At 62.1% G+C, this 16,518-nt stretch overlaps 1 protein-coding gene across 1 annotated transcript in view; it reads right to left on the reverse strand.

Annotated features, from left to right (window-relative positions):
- CFAP46 (cilia and flagella associated protein 46) overlaps nt 1-14,529 on the reverse strand; it is a 110,972-nt gene extending 96,443 nt beyond the window's left edge. The window contains 10 exon segments of the mRNA XM_039465244.2: nt 527-625; nt 3,285-3,384; nt 5,851-5,961; nt 8,039-8,133; nt 8,631-8,754; nt 9,581-9,745; nt 11,904-11,968; nt 12,437-12,568; nt 12,768-12,892; nt 13,461-14,529. Of these exon segments, the coding sequence (XP_039321178.2) occupies nt 527-625; nt 3,285-3,384; nt 5,851-5,961; nt 8,039-8,133; nt 8,631-8,754; nt 9,581-9,745; nt 11,904-11,968; nt 12,437-12,568; nt 12,768-12,892; nt 13,461-13,509 (1,065 nt within the window). The 5' untranslated portion in view covers nt 13,510-14,529.
- Nucleotides 14,530-16,518: the final 1,989 nt, after the last annotated feature.

Below are 16,518 nucleotides of genomic sequence, written 5' to 3' on the forward strand. Positions count from 1 at the left end.
GAGGAAGAGTCTGAAATGATTCCTGGTTCCTTCCCAGCAGCGGCGGCTGCTCCAGAGCGCGTCATCTCAGACAGCAGCACGGAGGTGGGTCGGGCTCACGTGCCTGTCATTGGCGGCTGACGCCAGGGCCAGCAGTGACTTCTGTCCCCTCACCATTAGGATGCTTTCCCAGACTCAAGTGAGGCTGGCAGAGCCCTTGTGGGGACGCGACCCCGTCCTCCCAGGCTGCGTCGCCACACAAACGGGAGGGGGCAGCGCTGCAGGGGCGGCAGGAGGGCTGGAGGGAGTCACACCCCACCTGCACGACCCCAACCCACCAGGGAGGCACGTGGGCCCCGTGTGCGGGGAAGGATTGTGGCACTGGAGGGTGGACTCAAACCGGCTGTCACGGGAGCCAGGGTGCGTCCAGGAGTGGGGTCCAGGCCATGTCCCCGGCACCCTCAAACCTGGCACAAAGTCAACTAGCACCAAGTTCCAGGAATCTGCACAGCAGTGCCAGGCGTGTGGCTCCCGCGTGAGGACCCACCTCAACAGCTGCTCGGAGGTACGCTTTCATTTTACTCTCAAGCCTCAAGGCTTCGGATTCACACTCCAGACACTCAATTTCAATCAGCTTCCCAGGATCCTGCAGATACAAACGGTTTTAGAAAAGGTGAGTGATTTGGAAGGGAAGCACCCATGTGCGTTCATTAACTTCAAGGGCCATTTAAAATACAACGGGGCAGAAGTTCAACACAATCACGGGACGGCTCGGAGGCCGACAGCGCAGAGGTGGAAGTGAGGCCGCCGGGCGTTTCCAGCTATGCTGACTCCTCGCCTGTCCGCAGGCCCCCCGGCCGACAGTGACAGGGAGGGCCCCAATTTTCCCTTTTCAGGGGCCTCGTCCCGGCCCCTAACCCCTGGTACCCAGGCCTCGGCCAGGCTGCTTGGTGGCCCCGGGCTGCACTGAAGCCCGGAGAACGGACCTGCTGGGAGCTTCTGTAAGGCTACTGAGGCCCTAAACCCGCTCGGGCTCGAGGGGTGCAGGTCTTCTGGTCTGTGAGCTCAGGCGCTGACGGAGCAGCATCTTCACAGCAGACGCCTCCACCCCGAGGAGCAGACGTCCACGAGGACCAGCCACGCCCAGGCCAGGGTCCTGCACGTCTAGGGCTCGGCGCCAGCCAGCATGGAGAGCACCGGAGGCCGCCATCCTGGGCGGTGTGTCCCGGCCTGTCCACCGGCTGCCAACCCCCATGCCGCTGAGGAAGCTGTGCCGGCTTCACAGAGGTCGGAAAAAGAGCTCCGAGCTTCCCACGTGGTCACGGATCTCACGGCTCTGAGAGTGCTTCATGCGATCCCGCGGGTCAGGGTGTCTGCCTGGTGAAACCGTTTCCACCATTTGCTCAGGCGATTGTGAAATATGTAAAGTGGCTAGTCTTTAAAAATGCCTCAAGGCTTCAAACTCAAAAACCATTCATATCCTTAACATCAATGAGCTTTTACAAAATCAATCTCATGAGATCCTGAACGCCTAGCGGGATGCCGGCAGGGATAATGAGGCTCCAGTGGAGGTGGCTTTCGACCGGCGGTTAGCCAGGAGGTAACAGGAGGGCTGGGGCCCGAGGGCAAAGGGCCAGGAGAGTGTCCTCAGCGTGGGGTCATGCTCTGCAGGGGCACCGGCGGTGGGGGCCGAGCTGGGCCACAGGAGTCTCTCTCCTAGCAGCCCCACAGCAGCAGGAGCCTGCCTGGAGCCTCGGCCTGGGATGCACAAACATCACTTCCCGCTCCACAGCGGCCCTTGGAGATGGGTCCCGTGACGCTACCATTTTGCAGGGACAAACCCTGAGGCTCAGGGTGCTGAAGGAAGGAGGCAGTAGGGCAGCACCCAGGTGCCCCACGGTCATTCTAAGTTGGGGCCACCGTGCCACGGAAAGCCAGAAGACAGAAATTGGGTCCACAGAACCCGGTAAGGGGCGTCAAACACAGGAGCACCTCCCACGCTGCTGCCATCCTCCGTGCGACGTGGCCTGCTGTTTCCAGCCTTGACCACGCTTCCCGCCCGCACCCTGCCCTCTGCCAGCTGGGCGGTCCCTCCAAGGGCTGCCTGTCACAGACACGGGATCTCACTTCCTTTTCAAAACCATCCCCAGATCAGCGCAGCCCTCAGTGTGACTGGCCGGCTCCCCACACCCTTCACGGCGTGTCTCCTGCACTGCCGATGGCTTTGTTTGCATTTACTCCGATGTAACCTGGGGCAAAGCCACAGCAGCCACTCAGGAAGCTGGCACGAGGTGGCCCCAGCACGTGGCTGTGGATCCGAGGGTCCCCCTCTGCACGCTCCATGTGTAAATCGACACTGTTTGCTCAGTGTGGTGCACGATGCTGAAACCGTCTCTGGTGAGTCAAGCCCTGCCCTCTGAAAGAGCCCGTCACAGTTCCTTCCAGAAGCAGTACACCTGATGTGCGCAGTCTTACACACTTTTGCTCACGTGAAGCTTTTTCTGGAGGGCAGTACTGTAACATGTATTCTTAAAATATTAAAAGTGAAAATTCCCTAGTCATTTTGTGTAGATATGCTCAGCTTACGGAAAAATCCTAAATGCAGAAAAGTGTTCTAGGCACATGTCCGCTGCAGCCCTTTACGTAATAAGCAAAAAATTACGCAGCAGCCCGGCCTTCTCTGAGAGGACACGTTCCAAGACCCCAACCCAGGGGAGGCCTGAAACCCGACGTGGAGTGCGGCTTCAGCTTTTCTCTACAGAAATCCCTGGGATAAGTTTCAGTTCATCAGTTAGGCACAGTAAGACATTTACAATGACTAATGATAAAACACAATCGCAACACTATACGGCCATAAATGGGACGTGGACGTGGCCTGTCTCTCAGAAGACCTGAGCATTTTCATACTGTCGCCACCCACAGGTATCAAACTGCAGCACGTGAGGCCCCGCCGTGGGAAGCGGGGCCCTGCCGATGAGCTCTGCACGTCCAGTGAAGGGGCCGGTGGAGGGCAGGGGTCACCAGCATCAGGAAGTTTTATGCCGCCCGCAAAGTGGGATCTAGAAACAACTGTGGTGTGTGGACAGTGGCCACAGTAAAGGTAAAGAGAAATGGGCAGGTGCAAAATTGCAAAAGTCATCTGACCGCGGCCGTGCAAAACGCAGGTAAGAGACGGCAGTGGGCCGACCGTGCCGATGGAGGCTCCGGGCCCACAGCTGTGCCCGCTTTTCCTTCCCTTTGCTTTTCATCCAGGTGCATGTGAGCGGCCCCCGCGCCCCCGCCAACGGCGTCATGAAGCCACTTACTGTGCTTTCCATTTTCTTCAGGTCTGAGAGGCAGTCAGAGGAGATCTCCGTGCACTTCAAGGTCAAGGAAAAACGAGCCAATTCAAAGAGCAGAAGCATTCTGCAAACAAACAAACCGGCCGGCACCCCTCAGTACCACGCACAGGAAATACGGCTGCACGGGAGAATAAACGTCCCCGTTCAAGCAGAAGCAGGAAGCAAAGGCAGGATAAGAAATAAATGTAGTGAATTGGAACAGAAACCCTGCTATGAGGTACCGCCGGGCTTGAGGCTATAGCATTGAGCCCAGCAGTCTCCCAGGGACAGCACAGCTGTGGAGGCCACCAGGGGCCACCCCAAGACAGGAGCCTCCCCACACCCACCCCCCATAGAGCCTGGGCCACCCTGCTCCCCACACACAGCCTGGGGCTCCCTCTTCCCCACACAGAGCCTGGGGCTCCCTCCTCCCCACACAGAGCCTGGGGGTCCCTCCTTCCCACACAGAGCCTGGGGGTCCCCACACACAGCCTGGGGCTCCCCACACAGATCCTGGGGCTCCCTCCTCTCCACACAGAGCCTGGGGCTCCCTCCTTCCCACACAGAGCCTGGGGGTCCCCACCAGGTGACAAGCCCGTGGGAGCATCACCAATCACAGGTGCAGTCACCAGTCAGGGTCTTGTAGAAATGGACAGGCTGAGGCCAGAATTTATATCAACATGCAGAGGACCCCAGTGCCGCAGACCCCTTGGACAGAGCACACAGGGTGCACTCAGCGCCCCACTTGAAGGCTTGCTGTGGGGCTCAGGGATCACGGGCGTGCTCCTGGAGTGATTAGGCCAGGGTGTCCCGCCTAGACCCCTCTCTGCCAGGAGGAGCCTGCCCAGCGGCGGCCTTGCCACCATGGCCCACTAGAGGAAGAGTGCGCCTGTGGCTGCTGCCTGCAGCGTCTCCAGACATTGTGTCACCAGGAGCACGTCCACGTCTTCCGCCCTTTCCCTGGAGGAATCGCAGTCTTGCCAGGAATACCATGGCTGGCTGCTGGCAGGGACCCAGCCGTGCCCTCAGTGAGTTGTGAGCATCCTCCCTGCAGTCCTGGGGTGGCTTTGGGGGGGTGCAGACCCTTCTGCACCCCTTGTCCTTGCTCACCTCCCCCCGCTCAGCTGCTGGACCCTCTCAGGCCCTGGCAGGCCGGCCTCTCCATCCTACCCAAGCTCCGGTGCACAGGCCTGCTGGGCAGCTCAGGAGAGAACCCATAAAGGTGCCCGAGGATCCCACCTGCGGACAGAGCTCAGAACAGGGCCACTTCCGCTGGTCCCGAGCCCTCTCCTGGGAGCACCCGGCCACGGAAGGGGAAGCTCAGCCGGACTTCTGTTACACTTGGAGGGTCTGACAGAAGACGCAAACTCCTTCCAGAACAGCGTATCACACGCAACCCCGTGTACACGTGCACTCATACCCCTCCCGAAAACGGACCCACCGGAGGGCTGGCCCCGTGCCCTTCCAGCTGAGCCGCGGTCCTAGGGCCCCTCCCTCAAGGAGCCTGCAGCTGGCAGCGGAGACCTCAGCGTTGGGTGAGTGCCACCTCCCTGATGAGACCACAAATGCTCTGGCGTCTGGCACACCAGCTGGCTGTCCCTTGCTGGCACTGAGGAAGCGAGCGGTCATGCCAGGGGCAGGGCCTGGACCCACAAGAAGAGTCTTCCCCAGTGAGCTTAGGGGGCCCCTTCCCTAGCCCAGCCTTGAGAAGAGACCCCGGACTAGTCAACACTGTGGCTGCCGCTGCACCTGGGTTTATGTCCCGCAGACACGGCGAGGCCACGGACCTGTGCCCGGGTTCTGTCCCGCAGACACGGCGAGGCCACGGACCTGTGCCCGGGTTGTGTCCCGCAGACACGGCGAGGCCACGGACCTGTGTTGTTTGAAGCTGCTACAGTTGTGGTATTTGTTATGCAGCCACAGATAACTAACACATCTCTGTTAGTTTCCCACGGCTACCGTAAAACCAAATGGATAATCTCAGCCTCCCATTCTCTTAAAAATATACACAGTGCTACCGAGGAGGTGACAAAAGCGCTCCAGGGGCAAAGGACAAACCCCCACCCGACCCGAGCCCACGAAGGCGACCTGCCGGTGTTTTCCAAGTGCTTCTGAGAGCCTCAGGCTCAGGTTCCTGCTTCCAAGACGCAGCCCAGGACTTACCCTGAACTCGCCCAGTGCCGGGAGGATTTGGGAAAGCTCAGAACCCAAGCAAAGCAGCCTGGAAAGGGCTCCAAAGGAACCGGGTTCTCCCACCCACGACGCACCACGCAGCCACCAGTACCGTGAGAGGCGCCACGGTAACCTACCTGTCCACATGCCGACGCGTCAAATCCACGTTAAAAAGTAGGCTACGAAGGTGCTCGCAGGACGGGACAAATCTCAGGCCATAAAGACCCAGAAGGGAACTGTCTAGAGCCCTCCACAAAGGCCGGCTTTTCCGAAGGCGGCTCGAGCGGCTCATTTTTACACGGGTTCACATGTTTCCGTACTTGCTAAACTGTGTACACCGATTGCGAAGACGTGATACTGGGGAAATGAAGACACTCACTTCTCTTCCCTGACGGAAGGAGAGCGCTGGTGGGACAGGCGGCCCAAGCGTCTGCAGGCCTTCCTCAGAACCACGCTGGCGTCCTCCGGCAAATCGTTTCGCTCCTGCTTCCTAGAAATGATTCAGATGCGCACTGACCGCCAAAGCTCTCGTCAGATGGATTCGAACTCTCCAAAGAGAAAGTCCACGTCTGCAGAACGGTTGCCCGCTGAACAGGAGGCCCCCAGGAACCCTCCGCTCTCTCTCCCTCAGCTTTCCAAGATGACTTGTCACCCCTCTGCTCCTCCTTCCTTCCATGGACGCCCAGCCTCGCTCCGAGGCCGGAAATAAACACACCCGGGTGAGACGGGCCCAGACCCCTCGCCAGAGCAAGCGCCCACATGGGAGCCGCTTGGGGAGCGCAGAGCGCCCTCCTCAACAGTGACAGCGTCGGGCCAGCTCGGTCCCTGGCAGGGACGCGGCCCACGAAGAAAACACCTCGGATTTCCTGACAGCCCTCAGCACCGGCACACAGTGCAACCTCCTGACAGCCCTCAGCACCCGCACACAGTGTGACCTCCTGACAGCCCTCACCACCCGCACACAGTGTGACCTCCTGACAGCCCTCACCACCCGCACACAGTGTGACCTCCTGACAGCCCTCACCACCCGCACACAGTGTGACCTCCTGACAGCCCTCAGCACCGGCACACAGTGTGACCTCCTGACAGCCCTCACCACCCGCACACAGTGTGACCTCCTGACAGCCCTCAGCACCGGCACACAGTGCGACCTCCTGACAGCCCTCACCACCCGCACACAGTGTGACCTCCTGACAGCCCTCACCACCCGCACACAGTGTGACCTCCTGACAGCCCTCACCACCCGCACACAGTGTGACCTCCTGACAGCCCTCAGCACCGGCACACAGTGTGACCTCCTGACAGCCCTCACCACCCGCACACAGTGTGACCCCCTCACTCACCTCAGCACCCGCACACAGTGTGACCTCCTGACAGCCCTCAGCACCAGCACACAGTGTGACCTCCTGACAGCCCTCAGCACCGGCACACAGTGTGACCTCCTGACAGCCCTCACCACCCGCACACAGTGTGACCCCCTCACTCACCTCAGCACCCGCACACAGTGTGACCTCCTGACAGCCCTCAGCACCGGCACACAGTGCGACCTCCTGACAGCCCTCAGCACCGGCACACAGTGTGACCTCCTGACAGCCCTCACCACCCGCACACAGTGTGACCTCCTGACAGCCCTCACCACCCGCACACAGTGTGACCTCCTGACAGCCCTCAGCACCGGCACACAGTATGACCTCCTGACAGCCCTCACCACCCGCACACAGTGTGACCTCCTGACAGCCCTCACCACCCGCACACAGTGTGACCTCCTGACAGCCCTCACCACCCGCACACAGTGTGACCTCCTCACTGCCCTCAGCACCCGCTCACAGTGTGACCCCCTCACTGCCCTCAGCACCCGCACACAGTGTGACCCACTCACTGCCCTCAGCACCCGCACACAGTGTGACCTCCTCACTGCCCTCAGCACCCGCACACAGTGTGACCCCCTCACTCACCTCAGCACCCGCACACAGTGTGACCCCCTCACTGCCCTCAGCACCCGCACACAGTGTGACCTCCTCACTGCCCTCAGCACCCGCACACAGTGTGACCTCTCCACCCCAAATCCCTCTAGCTGCGTAGCACATCCCGCCGCCCTTTGAAGCCAGCTCACGCAGGAGCTCTCTCTCCTCCCTCGGTGTGATCTTCTCCCTCCTTTCGCTTCCCCGCCGCGGTCAGGATTTTACCGACCGACTGGACTGCTCTGTTCACTGCCACAGTCACGTCCCAGCCTCATCTGGGGTGACCTGTCAGACGCGTCTGACCCCGGCGGTCACCTCCTCCTCCTAAACGCTCCTTCTGCTCTGGGCTTTGCAGCCGCCCCCTCCCTTCTGTGGCCTCACTGGCATCTCCTCAGTGCTGGGGGAGGCGGGGCCCCGCATCGGGGTGGCCCTCAGATCCCCACACCCTGAGGCCTCCCCAGCTCCAGGGGAGCGGTCCAGGTGCAGTCACTGCAACTCCAGACTCAGGGACCCCTGCACACAGGCCATCCCCACGTGGAGGGGACGCAGCCCTCCGAGCCCAGCACTTGTGAAAGGCCGCATTTCCCTCCCCCCGGCATGACTTACGCCTTTAGCATATTAATATAGAAAGCGACTGACAGGCTAATGGAATTTTTCATTTCTTCCTTTAACTGAAGCTCGTCCATTAATTCATGACGAACCTGTCATAAAATGGAAGAGATTATTAATCTGGATTCAAACAGTTAGGTAGAGCTTCAGCTTTCTGTCTAGATTTTCTTCTCTCATTGATTAGGTTTTATATCTAGCTCTTCAGATACAGCTTAAGCTGATTCCCCACGTGTCAAAGTGAAGCGCTGATGAACGCTTATGAATGCATTCTGCTAGTGATGACCTGTCTCTTTGCGACTTTTCCATTAACTTTGAAGAAATTCAAAGCTCTTACAAAGGAAATGTTCAGAGAGTGACGGTGGCAGCAAGAGACCCTGTTTCCAGTGTCGCATTTTGGAATGACCGCGTCTTCCCACTGGACGACCTGCTATTTCTTTTTAATACGGTGACGTGGTTTTGCTCATGTATGTATGCACACAGTTTTTATAGCTCTCAGCAGACTTGTACGTGATTTCCATGCACAGTTTTCTGAACAATGACTTTCGGGAAACTTACTTCTTCCGTCTGTATTTCCGAGACGCCAACTCACCATCATGGAGAAAAACCGCCGGTATTTCTGCGGCACGTGAGACTTGATGAACGGCCCCGCGGTGGAGCAGAACCTGGCAGCCTCCTCCCTCCTTCCGGCTTCCACGTAGCACTCCAGAAGTTCCCTGGGGAACATGGCCACGTCACCGTTCGGCCTGGCTGAAACTGTCTTCTCCCGTCTAATAACCAGGTCATGAAACCGTGACAAACTGTATGTTTCACAAACTGTAAAAGCGACCCTGGGGTCAGCGTCTTCAGCCAGAACCCGGCCCCAGGCTCACCAGGAAGGGCCACAGGCGCCGGACAGCTCAGTACCGCTGGCACCAGGCCGTTTTGAAATGAACGACCCTGTTAACATTCCTCAGAGTTTCCCCAAACGGCCATCCCGCAGGTAACCAAGGCCTGCAAACTCTGGGCTCGGGCCGAGGGGGCTGCTCTGAAGCCGGCACAGCTGGGAACCTCGCTGGGGACATCCGCCCGCCCCCGGCCTGCACAGAGAGCTCGGACCCAACCCCCTTCCCTCACCCGGTGCAGAGATGGGCATCTGCTGACACCCGGCGTGGTGGCCCCTCAAGGCGGAGACCCGGCCAGGCCGCCTGGGCTCCAGGTGCACTCACTCTGCTCAGTTTTATGCTGTTAAAACGTCTACTGCATTAACATTTTAAGAACTAAGATTGTAAAGCCGTGAGCCAGGCCGGGCGGCGCAGGGTCACATCCACTTTGCTATGAGTCTTGTTCCGTTGTCATAGCCTCATAACCAGGGCATGGCAAGTGTCATCTACAGATTTTGGAAACGACCTTCAGACAAGACACACAGAACGCACGTGACTGTGGGAGAGAACGCACACGTGCGCCCGGCCATGTGGAATCCCGGGGAGAACGGGCAGTGGCCTCAGAGCCGGCCGGGCGGCCCACCGGGAGGCCACGGAGGCCACGGCGAGCTCCACTCACAGCATCAGCTCGGCACGCCACTCCTTGTCCTCCTCGTCAGTCTGACCGAGCACGTTCACGATTTGGGAAAGGCTGGGGATCAGGTAGTGGTGATATCCCGGCTTGAGGAACGGCCTGACCATCTGCCAGTACAGGACTGATGCATTGAACACCAGGAAGTGATACCTGGGACGCAGGAGGCAGCGGAGAACGCGGTCAAAGCCCAGCCGGCCCAAGCTGCAAAACCGAGGGGCTGCTGGGTCCCCAGAGCCCCTCCCAGAGGGGGCCTCGGGTCCTGTCCCAGCGACGGCAGCAGCCCCCCGTGAGGAGCTTTGGCCCGGCCTGCAGGAGCACCGGGACGCAGAGCCCTTCCTTGGGACGGGCTGGGGCAGCCCTGGGCCCAGCGTGCTATGGCTCCAGGGCAGTCCCAGCTGTGACGACCCGGCCACAGGCTCCCGAGTCCAGACCAGGGTCCCCTTCAGTCAATCATTCCACAAACTGAACGCCCCCCAGCCCCATCTCCCATGAAAACACACAACTGAGCAAGGCCTCCTGTGGCTCTCAAAGAACAGACAAGAATAGGCAATGACAGAGGAAATCAAGGAAGCCTTCCTGGAGGAGGTTACATGCCTGTTGTGACATAAAAGATATCAGGAGGCAGCCAAGACAGCAGTGGAGGAAAAGGAGGTCAGGCAAATGGAAGAAAAGGGAGGAACCTTTGGGGAACGAAGTTTCTGTCCCCCAGAAGGGAGTGTGAAGTGGAGGAGGGTGGGGTGGAGGAGGGAGCAGAGGCCCCTCTCAGGGGTCTAGGCTTCTCCCTGGGCAGCAGGGAGGCCTTGGAGGGACTGGAGTGAGAAGCCCGGGCCCATCTGCCCTTGTCAGCCTACGGCCACTCCACAGCGGGGCCAGCTCTGCCCCGTAGGGCCTGCGTGTCTGAGGGTCCTGGGCTGGCCAGCAGGTGACCAGCACTGCTCACTGCCCACTGCCCAGGAGGGAGGAGGACACCAGGGTGGCCATGGCAAGCCCACCACTCTGAGTTACTGGAGCCACCACGTGACCCTGGGACGGGACTCATCTCGTCTCCAGGTTTTCAGGAGAGCAGCGGAGGTGTGAGGTGTCCCGACCAGACGGCCACCGCTGTGTGAGGCAGAGGGCTCATCCCGGGACGCCACCGGCCTGCTGCGTCTCCCTGGGTGCCACGTCTCTCCAGAAAGGAACCCATCTCCTCCCTCTAAGTGGCTCTCCCCAAATTCCCAGTGGGGCCCCCACATGCCCACGGTCTGGCTCGGGGTCTCCTGTCCCACTGCCACGGCCCTGGACGAGCCAGTGCTTCCCTCTCTCTCCACACAACCTGGCCTCTTCCCAAAGGTGGTCCTGACCTCCGCAAGGCTCTGTCACCCCCTGGCCCGTCCACGGTGCCCCCGACGGCCCTGGAGTGGGCAGCCTCCCTCCCACGGCACTCACCACTCCCGTGTGGCTCCCCCGCAGACACCCTTGCCCTTAGAACCTCTGGCTTGAGGTGGGGCCTCCCCGTCCCCTGTCCCCATGCAGGAGGATCTGTGGGCCTGGGCCTACATCCCCAGCCCTTGCAACTGGGTGGGGCCAGAGGGGCCACCAGCGGACAAGCAGGCCCCCGTGGGCAGAACGGACCAGGAACCCACAGCTTCTATTTAAGTCTCCTCCAGACATGCTGTCCTATTCCAACATGTGGCATTAATACGGGTATTGTGCCAGCTGGACAGGTTCAAGCCTGATGGTTGGGTTTGTGCAGACAGCTCTGAACAGGAGGCTGGAGTCACCTGCACAGGGACAGCGGCTCGGCCAGGCCGTCCGCCAGGGGGCAGCAGAGGCACGCCAGGCCGCAGGGAAAGAACCGGAAGGAGCCGGGCACCCTGGGGACGCGCGGGGATGGGGGCAGAGCCTGGAGAAAACAGACTTTTTTTTTTTAGATGGAGTTCTGCTCTCGTCCTGCAGGCTGGAGTGCAGTGGCGCGATCTGGGCTCACTGCAACCTCCGCCTCCCGAGTTCAAGTGATTCTTCTGCCTCAGTCTCCCCAGTAGCTGGGATCACAGCTGCACGCCCCCATGCCCAGCAGAAAACAGACTCTTCACAGCCACCTAAAATCATGAAACCGCCCAGTGCAGACGAGGCTGAGACTCAGGGAATTCTGCAGGAACGTGGCCTAGTCCACATGCTGACAGACAAGTGAGTGATCACACGTGCACGAAAATCGAACCACAAACTAGGGGAAAACCCACAGTCCACGTAACGACACCCACTGGGCCAGTTCTGGCTCTGAAGTGGTTTGCTCAGTCAAGCAGAAAAGGCCGATCTGTTCGCCTACCTCGGCTCTCCTTTGGCAAAGTTTATAGCCTTCATGTACTGAGTCACGCAGTTTTCAAACTCCTCCTAAAGCCACGTAAGGAAGCACAATTAGACTGAAACACGGACCCCTGCTCCTCGCCCCTTCTGCGGGTGCCGCAGCTGGCTCATGGCTGGCCTGGTGCCCCCCGTGTATCCGCAGGTGGCGGCGTGGCAGACACAGCCTGAGCGGGCATCTGAAACCGCAGTGCCTGCGCTCGGGCACGCCTGCCCCACCCCAGCTCTTCTCTGCCCACTAGGGGCAGCTTCGGGCACAGATGCCACAGAGACCATGACGCTGTGGGGCAAAGGTCCAGTGGTCCTGCGGGCCGTATCGGGTGCCACCACTTGGGCGAAAAGCATGAACAGGAAACGGTGCAAGTTTCCCGTCACTCTGGAAATGAATTCCTTCACACTTCTATGCTGAGAGTGATTTCAACAGCCTGGTCTAGCGTGCTGATCCGGAGCGGGGGTGAGAGTGGAACCGTCCGGGAGGAGGGCACAGGAGCCTCTCACCAGGTTTTCTGCTGACTTTGGGGCACACAGCTGGGCCCTGCACAGGTGCGCTCGGCCCAGAAACTGGGTGACGGGGGCCTTCACCTTGAAGTACATCTGGATGCAGTCCCTGCTCACCTCCGGCTGTCCCATCTGCAGGAGAACACCACCGTGGAAGACGGCAGACCGCGGCCTCAGCGCGGGTGGCCTCCCTTCCCAGAAACACCCCGGGGCGGCTTTCAGAACAGGCCACAAGCAGAGGTCCAGCCTGCTCCCAGCCCCGCCTCCACGCCACCCACCGCCACCCAGAGGTCCCCACCCCCCTGCCTGCAGCGTCCCGGGAGCGCGTCACCTTGAGGGCCTGCTCTGCACACAGAACGAACAGGTCCGGGCTGAAGCTCTCCGAGGGGTCGAACTCCGATTTCCCCAAGTTGGCCGATTTGATCAGCTCGTAGGCCCTCTCCAAGGACGCAGCATCTGTCACGGACGGGGGCGGAGGAGGGTTCGGTCACCGGCCCCCACCCCGGCGGGTGACCGTCAGGACCGGCGCTGCCGGGGCGCAGGGGTCTGGACGCCTTCCTGGTAGGGCGCCTTCCTTCACGCGCGCTCGGCCAGCCCCTCGGGACGGGGGAGGCTCCGCCGTGGCCCTCAGGGGTCACCTCCTGGGAGGGGCGGGGGCGGGGCGGGGCCTCGCGGGGGCGGGGCCTCGCGGGGGCGGGGCGGGGCGGGCGGGGCGGGGCGGGGGCAGGGCCTCGCGGGCGGGGCCTCGCGGGCGGGGGAAGGGGGGCGGGGACGGGGGGCTGGGGCGCCGGGGGACGGGGGGCTGGGGCGCCGGGGGGCGGGGGGCTGGGGCGCCGGGGGGCGGGGGGCTGGGGCGCCGGGGAGCGGGGGGCTGGGGCGCCGGGAGGCGGGGGACTGGGGCGCCGGGAGGCGGGGGACTGGGGCGCCGGGGGGCGGGGGACTGGGGCGCCGGGGGGCGGGGGGCTGGGGCGCCGGGGGGCGGGCGAGGTCGGGGGCGGGGGCGGGGCCGGGCCGCCTTGCCCACCTTGCTGGCTCTCGGCGCGGGCCAGCTCCTGCGTGATGACCAGGTCCATGGTGCCGGCGCCCGGCTCGCCAGCCGTCTCTGGGTCCGCGCAGCGTCCTGCCGCCCAGGGCTGGTTGGGTTCCGCCCGCGTGGACCGGCCACGGTTGCCTGGAGACCGAAAAGGACGCGGACGGCGGCCTACGGGTCGGCAGCGGGGCCACACTTGCGGGAAGGCGAACAGCGCCGCGCGCCCGCCCTGCGGCCCCCGCCAGCGTTCCGGGAGCGAGGACACGTGGGCGGCGACTCCCGCAGAGGTCGGGGCGGGGGGCGGGGGCGCCAAGGGGTCCGCGCGGGCCGTCCTCGCCCCTCTCCGGGCCCCTGTGTGCCGGGTTCTGGTCCCGGCCGCGGGCTCACCCTCCGCCTACTCGGGAACGTCTTCCTGCACCCTCCGCGCCTGCGCTTGGCCGCTCATCCATTCATTCGTTCGTTCATTCATTCATTCATGCGTTCATTCATTCATCCATCCATCCATTCATTCATTCATCCATCCATTCATCTATCATCAGTTCATTCATTCATTCACTCATTCCGTCATTCCGTCATCCCCTTCACCAGTGGTGATTTGCCCCTGCCATGCGCCAGCTGCAGGGGAAATGCGGGCCTGCGGACGGGAGGGGCTGCCGGAGTTGGGCGCGAGCTGAGACCTGGCGGCGGTGGGGTCAAGGCGGGGGAGCAGAGCAGGGCAGCGGCCCCCCAGGGAGCGGGAAGCCGCGCGTTGTCCGGGCGGCGCCTATGACCCGAATTGGAGACTTGGCCGATGAAGGACGTGGGTCATCCGGGGAGGGGAGGGCCCTGGACTCACCCCGGGACGGGCACGCTCAGGAGCTCTAGGGAAAGCCCATCTGGGGGAGGAGGACCCCCAGGGAGAAGCCCATCTGGGAGAGGACCGCCTGGAGGGGACCCCTGGAGAGGACGCCCTGGAGGGGACCCCTGGGAGAGGACGCCCTGGAGGGGACCCCTGGGAGAGGACGCCCTGGAGGGGACCCCTGGGAGAGGACGCCCTGGAGGGGACCCCTGGGAGAGGACACCCTGGAGGGGACCCCTGGGAGAGGACCGCCTGGAGGGGACCCCTGGGAGAGGACACCCTGGAGGGGACCCCTGGGAGAGGACCGCCTGGAGGGGACCCCTGGGAGAGGACACCCGGGAGAGGCCGCGGAGACCAGGTTGTGTCAGGAGTGCGGAGCCCACAGGGGTTTGAGACCCAAGCCCAGGGAGGGGGAGGGGAGGGGTATGCGGGGCGAGCTCAGCTGCCTGGAGGTGTGCGAATGCCGGGAGTCAGGGCACGCTGGGGGCCCAGGGCACAGGACCTGCTGAGGGGCACAGCGTGCCAGGGGAAGGGGAGCCAGGCGGGGGTCCCGGGGGCGGGGGCAGCAGTCCCCGTGGCCCCATTCGCGAGCCAAGCGCGGAGGAGCGGCCGGCCTTGGCCTGGAAGTGCGGGGGTCCGGGCCCGGCTTCTCGGGCTCGGTGGGTCTGGGAGGAGAGGCCGGGAGGGGGCGGCGCGGCCTCCCACTGCGGGCCCAGGGCGTCGGGTCGGGAGGGGAGAGGACCGGGTGGGGCACGGGGGCAGGGGAGGGGTCGTCCCCTGGGGCCGGGCCCGGAGGCGCAGGGGGGGCGGAAGGACGTGGCCGAGCTGAGGCCGCGTGGCGGGGGAGCCGGCCCGGGGGGCCTCGGTGCCGTTTCCAGGGAGGGCCGTGGGGTCTCGTGCGGCCCTCGGGGTGTGGGGGCTGCTCCCGGCGCCGCGCCTTCCCCCTTTCTTCCTCCTGACGGTTTTGGGCGCGGGGCGACCCGATCCCGCCTCGCTGGCAGCCAGGTGTGGCCGCGTGACCGGGCGCAGCGGGAGCGAGGCGGTGCTGGGGGTGCTTTCCCAGGGAGGGCGGCCCCCCTCTGTGGCGCTTCCTTTTTTCTGATGGTGGAAACGTGGCCGCCAAAAAACGGGGCGTAAGCAGCCATTCTGTGCCAGGCGGTGGGTTCCCCCACCTGGGGCAGCTGCTGGGTCCCAATCCGCCTCCTGCGAGAAAGAACAAAAACGTATCTCGTTAGAGCTGCGCGACTGTCTCTCAGGGCGGGCGGGAGCGCAGTCCCAGCGGGGAGTCTGCTCTGGGGGTGCCCTGTTTCTGCCCAGGTGGGAGGGGGTGGGTTGCTGAGGAGCATTCCAAGTTTTCGTAGATGCGTTTTTTAAATCCAAAGCATGCTGTAATGCACATCCACAGACAGACATGTAAAATAGGGTGACCGCGTGACAGGCACCCGCACCTACCTTGGCTGGGATAGGCTGCCTCGACACAGCTCCGAAACCTGAGCGTCAACTGATTCTCAGGCTCCTGGAGCCCCACCGGCCACATTCCTTCCCAAAGTCAGTTCTCAAACGGGCCTTTGTTGGTAAAGAGGCTCCACACGTGTGTACAGCCTTGATAAAATATTCATTCCCGCAGAGCAAAGATCTCCCAAACATAATGTAGAAAGAGATTTTCCAAATCCAAGGCCACTAAATATTAAAACGCAGTTTTCTAGTTATACATTAGCCTTAAACACCAAGAGCGCAACACAAAATTATTACAGAACTCAGGAAAAGGAGACCAGAAAGGCCACAGATGGGCAGCCAGGCGGACGGGGGCACAGGACGGGTCCGAAAGGGTCCCCAGTGCAGGAGTTTCTGTCCCCGTGGAGTGGGGGCACCCCCTCCTGGCACGTGGATGTGTTCGGCACCCCAGAACTGCTCCCGATCGTCCTTCAGGCATTCTTATGTGCACGACGGATGGTGGTGGGTGATCCTGGAGGATGGTGGGGGCAGGGCTGAGAGCTGCTGGTGCTCATCCTGGCCGGTCTATCCAGTGACCAGGCCCCTGCAGGAACCACTAAGCCTCACCTCATTTGAACAAAAGATGCTGCTGCCATCACCCAGGAAATTCGGAGGGTTTTTGGAGCCCTGCGCCCGGTCTCGGGAGCAGAGACCAGATCTATTCCTCTCATTTCGCCGCCCTATCTTGCCAGGTAGACATGGTGTCTGTGTCTGGGTTCC

The sequence above is a fragment of the Saimiri boliviensis genome, chromosome 12, assembly GCF_048565385.1.
Source record: "Saimiri boliviensis isolate mSaiBol1 chromosome 12, mSaiBol1.pri, whole genome shotgun sequence".
Lineage (NCBI taxonomy): Eukaryota > Metazoa > Chordata > Mammalia > Primates > Cebidae > Saimiri > Saimiri boliviensis.